The sequence below is a fragment of the Salmo salar genome, chromosome 02 (assembly GCF_965601325.2).
Source record: "Salmo salar chromosome 02, fSalSal1, whole genome shotgun sequence".
In the NCBI taxonomy this organism is placed as follows: domain Eukaryota; kingdom Metazoa; phylum Chordata; class Actinopteri; order Salmoniformes; family Salmonidae; genus Salmo; species Salmo salar.
The window spans coordinates 20,097,702-20,112,500 of NC_138292.1; the positions used below are offsets into that span (position 1 = coordinate 20,097,702).

At 42.1% G+C, this 14,799-nt stretch overlaps 1 protein-coding gene across 2 annotated transcripts in view; it reads right to left on the reverse strand.

Moving 5' to 3' along the window:
* The window catches only part of LOC106573456 (thrombospondin type-1 domain-containing protein 4), a 290,336-nt gene that overhangs the window by 9,981 nt on the left and 265,556 nt on the right, over nt 1–14,799 (reverse strand). For both annotated transcript variants that reach the window (XM_082960591.1, XM_082960590.1), the window contains exons 9-10: nt 4,396–4,567; nt 3,369–3,596 (exon numbers count right to left, since the gene is read on the reverse strand). In XM_082960591.1, the coding sequence (XP_082816717.1) occupies nt 3,369–3,596; nt 4,396–4,567 (400 nt within the window). The remainder of the gene's footprint in view (nt 1–3,368; nt 3,597–4,395; nt 4,568–14,799) is intronic.

Below are 14,799 nucleotides of genomic sequence, written 5' to 3' on the forward strand. Positions count from 1 at the left end.
GAGCCTGGTGGGAAGGTTATAGGATGAATCTAGTTGATGATCCCTGATGTACTGGGAGCCTGGTGGGAAAGTTATAGGATGATCCCTGATGTACTGGGAGCCTGGTGGGAAAGTTATAGGATGAATCTAGTTGATGATCCCTGATGTACTGGGAGCCTGGTGGGAAAGTTATAGGATGAATCTAGTTGATGATCCCTGATGTACTGGGAGCCTGGTGGGAAAGTTATAGGATGATCCCTGATGTACTGGGAGCCTGGTGGGAAAGTTATAGGATGAATCTAGTTGATGATCCCTGATGTACTGGGAGCCTGGTGGGAAAGTTATAGGATGAATCTAGTTGATGATCCCTGCTGTACTGGGAGCCTGGTGGGAAAGTTATAGGATGAATCTAGTTGATGATCCCTGATGTACTGGGAGCCTGGTGGGAAAGTTATAGGATGAATCTAGTTGATGATCCCTGATGTACTGGGAGCCTGGTGGGAAAGTTATAGGATGAATCTAGTTGATGATCCCTGATGTACTGGGAGCCTGGTGGGAAAGTTATAGGATGAATCTAGTTGATGATCCCTGATGTACTGGGAGCCTGGTGGGAAGGTTATAGGATGAATCTAGTTGATGATCCCTGATGTACTGGGAGCCTGGTGGGAAAGTTATAGGATGAATCTAGTTGATGATCCCTGATGTACTGGGAGCCTGGTGGGAAAGTTATAGGATGATCCCTGATGTACTGGGAGCCTGGTGGGAAAGTTATAGGATGAATCTAGTTGATGATGCCTGCTGTACTGGGAGCCTGGTGGGAAAGTTATAGGATGAATCTAGTTGATGATCCCTGATGTACTGGGAGCCTGGTGGGAAAGTTATAGGATGAATCTAGTTGATGATCCCTGATGTACTGGGAGCCTGGTGGGAAGGTTATAGGATGAATCTAGTTGATGATCCCTGATGTACTGGGAGCCTGGTGGGAAAGTTATAGGATGATCCCTGATGTACTGGGAGCCTGGTGGGAAAGTTATAGGATGAATCTAGTTGATGATCCCTGCTGTACTGGGAGCCTGGTGGGAAAGTTATAGGATGAATCTAGTTGATGATCCCTGATGTACTGGGAGCCTGGTGGGAAGGTTATAGGATGAATCTAGTTGATGATCCCTGATGTACTGGGAGCCTGGTGGGAAAGTTATAGGATGAATCTAGTTGATGATCCCTGCTGTACTGGGAGCCTGGTGGGAAAGTTATAGGATGAATCTAGTTGATGATCCCTGATGTACTGGGAGCCTGGTGGGAAAGTTATAGGATGAATCTAGTTGATGATCCCTGATGTACTGGGAGCCTGGTGGGAAAGTTATAGGATTAATCTAGTTGATGATCCCTGATGTACTGGGAGCCTGGTGGGAAAGTTATAGGATGAATCTAGTTGATGATCCCTGATGTACTGGGAGCCTGGTGGGAAAGTTATAGGATGAATCTAGTTGATGATCGCTGATGTACTGGGAGCCTGGTGGGAAAGTTATAGGATGATCCCTGATGTACTGGGAGCCTGGTGGGAAAGTTATAGGATGAATCTAGTTGATGATCCCTGATGTACTGGGAGCCTGGTGGGAAGGTTATAGGATGAATCTAGTTGATGATCCCTGATGTACTGGGAGCCTGGTGGGAAAGTTATAGGATGAATCTAGTTGATGATCCCTGCTGTACTGGGAGCCTGGTGGGAAAGTTATAGGATGCGTTTGAGCTGATCACTTTTGTCAAGTCATTGACGAGGTCACCGCCTTTCAAAGTGTGTTGCCTTATTGGGATAAAAATGGTCAGACTTGATACCTACATGTCAACTACATGACCTCTACAATCCCTATATGTGATCAAAGGTCATGAAGTTTTGACTGCAGTGACTTCAGTCTTCTGCAGTTGCTCCTTACCAGCAGCAGCCTGCAGTCATCTCCTGATTTGTGGGAGGCTCTATCGTCAACCAATCATTAGAGGGCTTTTGTTTGACCCACGCGAACGGGACCAAAGACGTGACTGAAACAGGAAGCAACTTTGCCGCATTCAAAGATGATCTATTATATTGACAAGATAGCCGAGTGACCGCTCTAACAATGGAAATACTGTCCTTAATGATTTGAAGGCAGGTGAGATCAGGTGGGACCATTCTAGCCAATGAGAGGACAGATATGCGTGTGAACAACAGGCACAACTAATGTGCATCCACTGATATTAGTACACTTGTAACAGCTTAAACATTATGAAACTTCTATTCTATTAAATAAGCCTCACTTAATTCAACACTCTCTCATAGACCTCCATACAAAAAGAGCTTATCTCACGTGGACAGATTTTGGGGAGAGTAAATTCGATCGCTTCGCCTCTTCCTCTCTGCAGGGATTCATATCTATACAGTGGATATGTACAAATGAATGTGATATTTGAGTCTCTCTCTCCTCAATTGATAGTACAATTTACACACATATTTAGAGTTTGTGATTGTGTGATATGGGGATCGACATGACAAAGAAAAGCTTTTATAAACATTGAACCCTGCCGTGTTTTTTAAAATGTATTTGTTATTTCACCTTCATTTAACCAGGTAGGCTAGTTGAGAACAAGTTCTCATTTACAACTGCGACCTGGCCGAGATAAAGCAAAGCAGTGCGACACAAACAACACAGAGTTACACATGGAATAAACAAACATACAGTCAATAATACAGTAGAAAAAAGAAAAGTCTATATACAGTGAGTGCAAATGAGGTAAGATAAGGGAGTTAAGGCAATATATAGGCCATGGTGGCGAAGTAATTACAATATAGCAATTAAACACTGGAATGGTAGATGTGCAGAAGATGAATGTGCAAGTAGAGATACTGGGGTGCAAAGGAGCAAGATAAATAAATAAATACAGTATGGGGATGAGGTAGTTGGATGGGCTGCTTACAGATGGCTATGTGTTGCACTGAGCCTTGCTATTCCCCTTTCTGCTGTAGCAGACGCACCTCCCCCGATCTCACTTCTCCACTTTCAGCTACAGTTGGTTGCTTTAGTCTTACCACTCAAACGCACCCATAAACTGTCTCATTCTAACAGCTCCAAGGAAATCACTGTTTCAGTTCAACAGTGTTCCACTTCCCTTGAATAACCACAAGGGGGAGATGTAACACAGCAAGCCCCTGTGTAGTATGATGAAGTTGTTGCCATTAGACACTGATCTAAGGCTAGTTTTGTGTTTTCCCTCCTTATGGTAAAGGTCAGGATTTGGGAGCATTTTGCTGAACCTAGAACTGTATCAGCAGGAAAATTCTACACACAGCGAACTATGATTATAGGCACACACATATACACATACATTCAGAGTCCAAGTATTTTTTTAACTCTGACCTTTGCCACAGGAAGCAGTACACTCAGTGAGCCCGCCCCTCCTCCATACGAAGGGTGACTGGGTGTCGAGGGGCAGGTCGGTACGAGGTGGGATTCGAGCATTCCGATTGGGTACCGAGCCTCGGGGGCGGGAGCTCTCAGCTGTCCATCTGTCTGCGGAAGAAGAGGAGGATGAAGAGGAGATAGGGGGAGGAGGGATAGGGTCTTCCACTGTTACAATGAGAGAACCTGAGAGCGAGAGAGAGAGATAGAGCGAGATACAGAGAGGCAGGGAGAAATGGAAGGAAGGGAACAAATAAAAACAGAGAGAGAGTGAATTACTTGTTAGAGCTGAAGATGTAAAAATTATGTCATTTTTAGTTTCAGACACACCCTCTCACTTCTCTCACCCCTCTTGCTCCCCTTTCCCTAACCCCTCTCTCCCTCTCGCCAAACTTTTCTCCCCCTCACCCCTAGCCTTCAATTCCCTCCCCCTGCTTCTCTCACCCTTCTTCACTGACGCCCCTTCTCTCACCCCCTACCCCTATCCCCCCTCCCCTCCCCTCACCCACACATCTAAAGTACACTACTCAGACTCACTGTCTCCAGTCTGGCTTGGATTAGTTCTATTTACTGTCAATTACATCTAGACAGATGATATATCATTCCTTAACATCAGACACATAATACATTTTTATTCATAAAGGACAGTAACAGAGAACAGAACGTGACATCATCCCATGCTACTTCCTGGTCCTATTCCCTGACGATCTACTTCCTGGTCCTATTCCCTGACGATCTACTTCCTGGTCCTATTCCCTGATGATCTACTTCCTGGTCCTATTCCCTGACGATCTACTTCCTGGTCCTATTCGCTGACGATCTACTTCCTGGTCCTATTCGCTGACGATCTACTTCCTGGTCCTATTCCCTGATGATCTACTTCCTGGTCCTATTCCCTAACGATCTGACCTGTCACACAGCTTTATTCTGAACACCATGGGAAAATAACAGGGGAAAGAGGAGAAAAGAGGAATGTCAGACTCACTAGTGTCTCTCAGGGGTGCCCTCCCTCCATCCCTCGGTCGTTCCCTCTCTACTTCTCTCTCTCTAGGCCTCTCTCGTTCTCTCTCTCGCGGCCTCTCCCTCTCTTCCGCTTTCTTTTCTGTTGGGATGTAGAATTCATAGTCGATCCCTGGATTCTGCCTATGGAAGATGATCTGGAGAACGACAGAGAGAGAGAAGGAGTAAGAGGGAGAGAGAAAAAGGTGAGAGGGATAGAGAAACAGATTTCAAAAGGGGTGCAATGTGAGGTAGAGATTCCAGAGGTTGCATAAATGTAATCAGCTTCACTCTGCATTACATGGGTCTGTGATGGCAACATTTCATCTTCTATTTTCTGATCTTTATAACCGCTATTTTTCACATTTTATTCATCTCGTTGTAAATACAGGTGAACCCATAGAGATGAAGCTGGTCTGTTTGCAGGGAGACGTTGTTCTAACTTTATCTCTCAGAGCCCTCTCTCTCCCACAGCTAGGGAGACCTCAGAGGTATGCTGCATCTCTTTAATCAAATCTTAGCCTGGGCCTGGTGTTGGTGTTATTAAATCCTAGCCTGGGCCTGGTGTTATTAAATCTTAGCCTGGGCCTGGTGTTATTAAATCTTAGCCTGGGCCTGGTGTTGGTGTTATTAAATCTTAGCCTGGGCCTGATGTTATTAAATCTTAGCCTGGGCCTGATGTTGGTGTTATTAAATCTTAGCCTGGACCTGGTGTTGGTGTTATTAAATCTTAGCCTGGACCTGGTGTTGGTGTTATTAAGCCTGGCTATCTTAGCAGGCTCAGCCCAAGCCTCAGTCTAGCAGTGTTTAACCCAGGATAATGCTAGCATCACATGCCCTGTCTTCATGGTGATCTATATAAACTACAGGACAACATAGCCCTGTCTTCATGGTGATCTATATAGACTACAGGACAACATAGCCCTGTCTTCATGGTGATCTATATAAACTAAAGGACAACGTAGCACTGTCTTCATGGTGATCTATATAAACTACAGGACAACGTAGCCCTGTCTTCATGGTGATCTATATAAACTACAGGACAACGTAGCCCTGTCTTCATGGTGATCTATATAAACTACAGGACAACGTAGCCCTGTCTTCATGGTGATCTATATAAACTACAGGACAACGTAGCCCTGTCTTCATGGTGATCTATATAAACTACAGGACAACATAGCCCTGTCTTCATGGTGATCTATATAAACTACAGGACAACATAGCCCTGTCTTCATGGTGATCTATATAAACTACAGGACAACATAGCCCTGTCTTCATGGTGATCTATATAAACTACAGGACAACATAGCCCTGTCTTCATGGTGATCTATATAAACTACAGGACAACATAGCCCTGTCTTCATGGTGATCTATATAAACTACAGGACAACGTAGCCCTGTCTTCATGGTGATCTATATAAACTACAGGACAACATAGCCCTGTCTTCATGGTGATCTATATAAACTACAGGACAACGTAGCCCTGTCTTCATGGTGATCTATATAAACTACAGGACAACATAGCCCTGTCTTCATGGTGATCTATATAAACTACAGGACAACATAGCCCTGTCTTCATGGTGATCTATATAAACTACAGGACAACATAGCCCTGTCTTCATGGTGATCTATATAAACTACAGGACAACATAGCCCTGTCTTCATGGTGATCTATATAAACTACAGGACAACGTAGCCCTGTCTTCATGGTGATCTATATAAACTACAGGACAACGTAGCCCTGTCTTCATGGTGATCTATATAAACTACAGGACAACGTAGCCCTGTCTTCATGGTGATCTATATAAACTACAGGACAACGTAGCCCTGTCTTCATGGTGATCTATATAAACTACAGGACAACATAGCCCTGTCTTCATGGTGATCTATATAAACTACAGGACAACATAGCCCTGTCTTCATGGTGATCTATATAAACTACAGGACAACATAGCCCTGTCTTCATGGTGATCTATATAAACTACAGGACAACATAGCCCTGTCTTCATGGTGATCTATATAGACTACAGGACAACATAGCCCTGTCTTCATGGTGATCTATATAAACTACAGGACAACATAGCCCTGTCTTCATGGTGATCTATATAAACTACAGGACAACATAGCCCTGTCTTCATGGTGATCTATATAAACTACAGGACAACATAGCCCTGTCTTCATGGTGATCTATATAAACTACAGGACAACATAGCCCTGTCTTCATGGTGATCTATATAAACTACAGGACAACATAGCCCTGTCTTCATGGTGATCTATATAAACTACAGGACAACATAGCCCTGTCTTCATGGTGATCTATATAAACTACAGGACAACATAGCCCTGTCTTCATGGTGATCTATATAGACTACAGGACAACATAGCCCTGTCTTCATGGTGATCTATATAGACTACAGGACAACGTAGCCCTGTCTTCATGGTGATCTATATAAACTACAGGACAACGTAGCCCTGTCTTCATGGTGATCTATATAAACTACAGGACAACGTAGCCCTGTCTTCATGGTGATCTATATAAACTACAGGACAACGTAGCCCTGTCTTCATGGTGATCTATATAGACTACAGGACAACATAGCCCTGTCTTCATGGTGATCTATATAAACTACAGGACAACATAGCCCTGTCTTCATGGTGATCTATATAAACTACAGGACAACATAGCCCTGTCTTCATGGTGATCTATATAAACTACAGGACAACATAGCCCTGTCTTCATGGTGATCTATATAAACTACAGGACAACGTAGCCCTGTCTTCATGGTGATCTATATAAACTACAGGACAACGTAGCCCTGTCTTCATGGTGATCTATATAAACTACAGGACAACATAGCCCTGTCTTCATGGTGATCTATATAAACTACAGGACAACATAGCCCTGTCTTCATGGTGATCTATATAAACTACAGGACAACATAGCCCTGTCTTCATGGTGATCTATATAAACTACAGGACAACATAGCCCTGTCTTCATGGTGATCTATATAAACTACAGGACAACATAGCCCTGTCTTCATGGTGATCTATATAAACTACAGGACAACATAGCCCTGTCTTCATGGTGATCTATATAAACTACAGGACAACATAGCCCTGTCTTCATGGTGATCTATATAAACTACAGGACAACATAGCCCTGTCTTCATGGTGATCTATATAAACTACAGGACAACATAGCCCTGTCTTCATGGTGATCTATATAAACTACAGGACAACATAGCCCTGTCTTCATGGTGATCTATATAAACTACAGGACAACATAGCCCTGTCTTCATGGTGATCTATATAAACTACAGGACAACATAGCCCTGTCTTCATGGTGATCTATATAAACTACAGGACAACATAGCCCTGTCTTCATGGTGATCTATATAAACTACAGGACAACATAGCCCTGTCTTCATGGTGATCTATATAGACTACAGGAGAACATAGCCCTGTCTTCATGGTGATCTATATAAACTACAGGACAACATAGCCCTGTCTTCATGGTGATCTATATAAACTACAGGACAACGTAGCCCTGTCTTCATGGTGATCTATATAAACTACAGGACAACGTAGCCCTGTCTTCATGGTGATCTATATAAACTACAGGACAACGTAGCCCTGTCTTCATGGTGATCTATATAAACTACAGGACAACGTAGCCCTGTCTTCATGGTGATCTATATAAACTACAGGACAACGTAGCCCTGTCTTCATGGTGATCTATATAAACTACAGGACAACGTAGCCCTGTCTTCATGGTGATCTATATAGACTACAGGACAACGTAGCCCTGTCTTCATGGTGATCTATATAAACTACAGGACAACATAGCCCTGTCTTCATGGTGATCTATATAAACTACAGGACAACATAGCCCTGTCTTCATGGTGATCTATATAAACTACAGGACAACATAGCCCTGTCTTCATGGTGATCTATATAAACTACAGGACAACATAGCCCTGTCTTCATGGTGATCTATATAAACTACAGGACAACGTAGCCCTGTCTTCATGGTGATCTATATAAACTACAGGACAACGTAGCCCTGTCTTCATGGTGATCTATATAAACTACAGGACAACGTAGCCCTGTCTTCATGGTGATCTATATAAACTACAGGACAACGTAGCCCTGTCTTCATGGTGATCTATATAAACTACAGGACAACGTAGCCCTGTCTTCATGGTGATCTATATAAACTACAGGACAACGTAGCCCTGTCTTCATGGTGATCTATATAAACTACAGGACAACATAGCCCTGTCTTCATGGTGATCTACATAAACTACAGGACAACATAGCCCTGTCTTCATGGTGATCTATATAAACTACAGGACAACATAGCCCTGTCTTCATGGTGATCTATATAAACTACAGGACAACATAGCCCTGTCTTCATGGTGATCTATATAAACTACAGGACAACATAGCCCTGTCTTCATGGTGATCTATATAAACTACAGGACAACATAGCCCTGTCTTCATGGTGATCTATATAAACTACAGGACAACATAGCCCTGTCTTCATGGTGATCTATATAAACTACAGGACAACATAGCCCTGTCTTCATGGTGATCTATATAAACTACAGGACAACATAGCCCTGTCTTCATGGTGATCTATATAAACTACAGGACAACATAGCCCTGTCTTCATGGTGATCTATATAAACTACAGGACAACATAGCCCTGTCTTCATGGTGATCCATATAAACTACAGGACAACGTAGCCCTGTCTTCATGGTGATCCATATAAACTACAGGACAACGTAGCCCTGTCTTCATGGTGATCTATATAAACTACAGGACAACATAGCCCTGTCTTCATGGTGATCTATATAAACTACAGGACAACATAGCCCTGTCTTCATGGTGATCTATATAAACTACAGGACAACATAGCCCTGTCTTCATGGTGATCTATATAAACTACAGGACAACATAGCCCTGTCTTCATGGTGATCTATATAAACTACAGGACAACATAGCCCTGTCTTCATGGTGATCTATATAAACTACAGGACAACATAGCCCTGTCTTCATGGTGATCTATATAAACTACAGGACAACATAGCCCTGTCTTCATGGTGATCTATATAAACTACAGGACAACATAGCCCTGTCTTCATGGTGATCTATATAAACTACAGGACAACATAGCCCTGTCTTCATGGTGATCTATATAAACTACAGGACAACATAGCCCTGTCTTCATGGTGATCTATATAAACTACAGGACAACATAGCCCTGTCTTCATGGTGATCTATATAAACTACAGGACAACATAGCCCTGTCTTCATGGTGATCTATATAAACTACAGGACAACGTAGCCCTGTCTTCATGGTGATCTATATAAACTACAGGACAACATAGCCCTGTCTTCATGGTGATCTATATAAACTACAGGACAACGTAGCCCTGTCTTCATGGTGATCTATATAAACTACAGGACAACATAGCCCTGTCTTCATGGTGATCTATATAAACTACAGGACAACATAGCCCTGTCTTCATGGTGATCTATATAAACTACAGGACAACATAGCCCTGTCTTCATGGTGATCTATATAAACTACAGGACAACGTAGCCCTGTCTTCATGGTGATCTATATAAACTACAGGACAACATAGCCCTGTCTTCATGGTGATCTATATAAACTACAGGACAACATAGCCCTGTCTTCATGGTGATCTATATAAACTACAGGACAACATAGCCCTGTCTTCATGGTGATCTATATAAACTACAGGACAACATAGCCCTGTCTTCATGGTGATCTATATAAACTACAGGACAACATAGCCCTGTCTTCATGGTGATCTATATAAACTACAGGACAACATAGCCCTGTCTTCATGGTGATCTATATAAACTACAGGACAACATAGCCCTGTCTTCATGGTGATCTATATAAACTACAGGACAACATAGCCCTGTCTTCATGGTGATCTATATAAACTACAGGACAACATAGCCCTGTCTTCATGGTGATCTATATAAACTACAGGACAACATAGCCCTGTCTTCATGGTGATCCATATAAACTACAGGACAACATAGCCCTGTCTTCATGGTGATCTATATAAACTACAGGACAACATAGCCCTGTCTTCATGGTGATCTATATAAACTACAGGACAACATAGCCCTGTCTTCATGGTGATCTATATAAACTACAGGACAACATAGCCCTGTCTTCATGGTGATCTATATAAACTACAGGACAACATAGCCCTGTCTTCATGGTGATCTATATAAACTACAGGACAACATAGCCCTGTCTTCATGGTGATCTATATAAACTACAGGACAACATAGCCCTGTCTTCATGGTGATCTATATAAACTACAGGACAACATAGCCCTGTCTTCATGGTGATCTATATAAACTACAGGACAACGTAGCCCTGTCTTCATGGTGATCTATATAAACTACAGGACAACATAGCCCTGTCTTCATGGTGATCTATATAAACTACAGGACAACATAGCCCTGTCTTCATGGTGATCTATATAAACTACAGGACAACATAGCCCTGTCTTCATGGTGATCTATATAAACTACAGGACAACATAGCCCTGTCTTCATGGTGATCTATATAAACTACAGGACAACATAGCCCTGTCTTCATGGTGATCTATATAAACTACAGGACAACATAGCCCTGTCTTCATGGTGATCTATATAAACTACAGGACAACATAGCCCTGTCTTCATGGTGATCTATATAAACTACAGGACAACATAGCCCTGTCTTCATGGTGATCTATATAAACTACAGGACAACATAGCCCTGTCTTCATGGTGATCTATATAAACTACAGGACAACATAGCCCTGTCTTCATGGTGATCTATATAAACTACAGGACAACATAGCCCTGTCTTCATGGTGATCTATATAAACTACAGGACAACATAGCCCTGTCTTCATGGTGATCTATATAAACTACAGGACAACATAGCCCTGTCTTCATGGTGATCTATATAAACTACAGGACAACGTAGCCCTGTCTTCATGGTGATCTATATAAACTACAGGACAACATAGCCCTGTCTTCATGGTGATCTATATAAACTACAGGACAACATAGCCCTGTCTTCATGGTGATCTATATAAACTACAGGACAACATAGCCCTGTCTTCATGGTGATCTATATAAACTACAGGACAACATAGCCCTGTCTTCATGGTGATCTATATAAACTACAGGACAACATAGCCCTGTCTTCATGGTGATCTATATAAACTACAGGACAACATAGCCCTGTCTTCATGGTGATCTATATAAACTACAGGACAACATAGCCCTGTCTTCATGGTGATCTATATAAACTACAGGACAACGTAGCCCTGTCTTCATGGTGATCTATATAAACTACAGGACAACGTAGCCCTGTCTTCATGGTGATCTATATAAACTACAGGACAACGTAGCCCTGTCTTCATGGTGATCTATATAAACTACAGGACAACATAGCCCTGTCTTCATGGTGATCCATATAAACTACAGGACAACATAGCCCTGTCTTCATGGTGATCTATATAAACTACAGGACAACATAGCCCTGTCTTCATGGTGATCTATATAAACTACAGGACAACATAGCCCTGTCTTCATGGTGATCCATATAAACTACAGGACAACATAGCCCTGTCTTCATGGTGATCTATATAAACTACAGGACAACATAGCCCTGTCTTCATGGTGATCTATATAAACTACAGGACAACATAGCCCTGTCTTCATGGTGATCTATATAAACTACAGGACAACATAGCCCTGTCTTCATGGTGATCTATATAAACTACAGGACAACGTAGCCCTGTCTTCATGGTGATCTATATAAACTACAGGACAACATAGCCCTGTCTTCATGGTGATCTATATAAACTACAGGACAACGTAGCCCTGTCTTCATGGTGATCTATATAGACTACAGGAGAACATAGCCCTGTCTTCATGGTGATCTATATAAACTACAGGACAACATAGCCCTGTCTTCATGGTGATCTACATAAACTACAGGACAACATAGCCCTGTCTTCATGGTGATCTACATAAACTACAGGACAACATAGCCCTGTCTTCATGGTGATCTACATAGACTACAGGACAACATAGCCCTGTCTTCATGGTGATCTATATAAACTACAGGACAACATAGCCCTGTCTTCATGGTGATCTATATAAACTACAGGACAACATAGCCCTGTCTTCATGGTGATCTATATAAACTACAGGACAACATAGCCCTGTCTTCATGGTGATCTATATAAACTACAGGACAACATAGCCCTGTCTTCATGGTGATCTATATAAACTACAGGACAACATAGCCCTGTCTTCATGGTGATCTATATAAACTACAGGACAACATAGCCCTGTCTTCATGGTGATCTACATAGACTACAGGACAACATAGCCCTGTCTTCATGGTGATCTATATAGACTACAGGACAACATAGCCCTGTCTTCATGGTGATCTATATAAACTACAGGACAACATAGCCCTGTCTTCATGGTGATCTATATAAACTACAGGACAACATAGCCCTGTCTTCATGGTGATCCATATAAACTACAGGACAACATAGCCCTGTCTTCATGGTGATCTATATAAACTACAGGACAACATAGCCCTGTCTTCATGGTGATCTATATAAACTACAGGACAACATAGCCCTGTCTTCATGGTGATCCATATAAACTACAGGACAACATAGCCCTGTCTTCATGGTGATCTATATAGACTACAGGACAACATAGCCCTGTCTTCATGGTGATCTATATAAACTACAGGACAACGTAGCCCTGTCTTCATGGTGATCCATATAAACTACAGGACAACATAGCCCTGTCTTCATGGTGATCTATATAGACTACAGGACAACGTAGCCCTGTCTTCATGGTGATCTATATAAACTACAGGACAACGTAGCCCTGTCTTCATGGTGATCTATATAAACTACAGGACAACATAGCCCTGTCTTCATGGTGATCTATATAAACTACAGGACAACATAGCCCTGTCTTCATGGTGATCTATATAAACTACAGGACAACATAGCCCTGTCTTCATGGTGATCTATATAAACTACAGGACAACATAGCCCTGTCTTCATGGTGATCTATATAAACTACAGGACAACATAGCCCTGTCTTCATGGTGATCTATATAAACTACAGGACAACATAGCCCTGTCTTCATGGTGATCTACATAAACTACAGGACAACATAGCCCTGTCTTCATGGTGATCTACATAAACTACAGGACAACATAGCCCTGTCTTCATGGTGATCTATATAAACTACAGGACAACGTAGCCCTGTCTTCATGGTGATCTATATAAACTACAGGACAACATAGCCCTGTCTTCATGGTGATCTATATAAACTACAGGACAACATAGCCCTGTCTTCATGGTGATCTATATAAACTACAGGACAACATAGCCCTGTCTTCATGGTGATCTATATAGACTACAGGACAACATAGCCCTGTCTTCATGGTGATCTATATAGACTACAGGACAACATAGCCCTGTCTTCATGGTGATCTATATAAACTACAGGACAACATAGCCCTGTCTTCATGGTGATCTATATAAACTACAGGACAACATAGCCCTGTCTTCATGGTGATCTATATAAACTACAGGACAACATAGCCCTGTCTTCATGGTGATCTACATAAACTACAGGACAACATAGCCCTGTCTTCATGGTGATCTACATAGACTACAGGACAACATAGCCCTGTCTTCATGGTGATCTATATAGACTACAGGACAACATAGCCCTGTCTTCATGGTGATCTATATAGACTACAGGACAACATAGCCCTGTCTTCATGGTGATCTATATAGACTACAGGACAACATAGCCCTGTCTTCATGGTGATCTATATAAACTACAGGACAACATAGCCCTGTCTTCATGGTGATCTATATAAACTACAGGACAACATAGCCCTGTCTTCATGGTGATCTATATAAACTACAGGACAACGTAGCCCTGTCTTCATGGTGATCTATATAAACTACAGGACAACGTAGCCCTGTCTTCATGGTGATCTATATAAACTACAGGACAACATAGCCCTGTCTTCATGGTGATCTATATAAACTACAGGACAACATAGCCCTGTCTTCATGGTGATCTATATAAACTACAGGACAACATAGCCCTGTCTTCATGGTGATCTAATAAACTACAGGACAACATAGCCCTGTCTTCATGGTGATCCTATAAACTACAGGACAACATAGCCCTGTCTTCATGGTGATCTATATAAACTACAGGACAACATAGCCCTGTCTTCATGGTGATCTATATAAACTACAGGACAACATAGCCCTGTCTTC